This window comes from Propithecus coquereli, unplaced genomic scaffold (genome assembly GCF_000956105.1).
Source record: "Propithecus coquereli isolate 6110/MARCELLA unplaced genomic scaffold, Pcoq_1.0 Scaffold195, whole genome shotgun sequence".
Lineage (NCBI taxonomy): Eukaryota > Metazoa > Chordata > Mammalia > Primates > Indriidae > Propithecus > Propithecus coquereli.
The window spans coordinates 1604950-1606306 of record NW_012144411.1 but is presented as its reverse complement, the minus strand read 5'-3'; the positions used below and the strand labels follow the sequence as shown (position 1 = coordinate 1606306).

Sequence of the window (1357 nt, the reverse complement as noted above, 5' to 3'; positions counted from 1 at the left end):
TATGCATTTGCACTACAATGGCAAACAGTAGTATAGACAGAGTAAGAACTGCAAAGCCTAAAATATTATTCGTATCTTTAAAGAAAAAGTCTGCTAACACCTGCTATAGAGGAAAAAACTAGTAAGTCTAGTTTTGTCAGATTTTACTGTTATATCCAAATGGAGTTATCATCTATATAACTATATATTTGAGGCTTAAAGACTGTATTACAAATCCCATTACTGTGCATCTACCCAAAGGAAAAAAGACATTCTATAAAAAAGACATCTGCACTAAAATGGTTATAGCAGCACAATTCACAATTGCAAAGATGTGGAAACAACCCAAGTGCCCATCAATACATGAGTGGATTAATAAAATGTGGTATATGTACCACGGAGTTCTACTCAGCTACAGAAAACAATGGTGATCTAGCACCTCTTGTATTATCCTGCATAGAGCTGGAACCCATTCTACTAAGTATCACAAGAATAGAAAAACAAGCACCACATGTACTCACCATCAAATTGGTATTAACTAATCAACACTTATGTGCACATATAGTAGCAACATTCATCGGGTGTAGGGCAGGTGGGAGTGGGAAGGAGAGTAGGGGTATATTCACACCTAATGGGTGTGGTGCACATCGTCTGGGGGATGGACACAGTTGAAGCTCTGACTTGTTTGGGGCAATGGCAATATATGTAACCTAAATATCTATACTCCTGTAATATGCTGAAATAAAAAATAAAAGACTAAAATAAAAAATAGACTGTATTACAGTTAAGGTAATACAGATGTGAGTATGTCTCTAAAAGAATAAAGGATACACAGGATTATGCATTACTAAGGGACTAGAAAACAAAAAGCAGCTAGAAGAAAAAGCAGCCAAGGAACAAAATAAAGGATAGCAGAGTCTAGTCTCAAAGAGGCCCATAATAAAAAACCAACCAAGACCTGTTGTCATATATAAAAAACACAAAAATGAAATTTCTAAGAGGAAAACAATAGATTTGGGTAACTGGATTAACTTAAATGTAGTTTCAGGGAATTCTAAAAGATAAAAGCCACATACCTTCACTGTATTTTAAACGTATCAGAATCCTTTAGTGATAATTCTCTAATTGAAAGTTTTAAGTACACAAAGTCTCTGGAATTTGGTAGCAACAACTGCTACAGCTTTGCAGCTGAGAACACTTGGATTTACCCCACCCTTTCCATGTGCCACACATATACCATCATTACCAACTGGCTTTATAAATTCAATACCTTGTTTCTATATGCTTCTATCACTTTCATGACAAGTTGGATCTTCTTTCCCAAGTCATTTAAAGCTTTTGGTCTCTCTTCATGTTCCATGTACTTCATTTGAATAGG

The 1357-nt window shown here is 35.4% G+C and overlaps 1 protein-coding gene across 1 annotated transcript in view; it reads right to left on the bottom strand.

The window, feature by feature from the left end:
* Positions 1–1357, bottom strand: part of HSPA4L (heat shock 70kDa protein 4-like) — a 75256-nt gene that overhangs the window by 8763 nt on the left and 65136 nt on the right. The window contains exon 11 of the mRNA XM_012643281.1: positions 1250–1357. This exon is cut by the window's right edge and continues 12 nt beyond it. Coding sequence (XP_012498735.1) covers positions 1250–1357 — 108 coding nt within the window. The remainder of the gene's footprint in view (positions 1–1249) is intronic.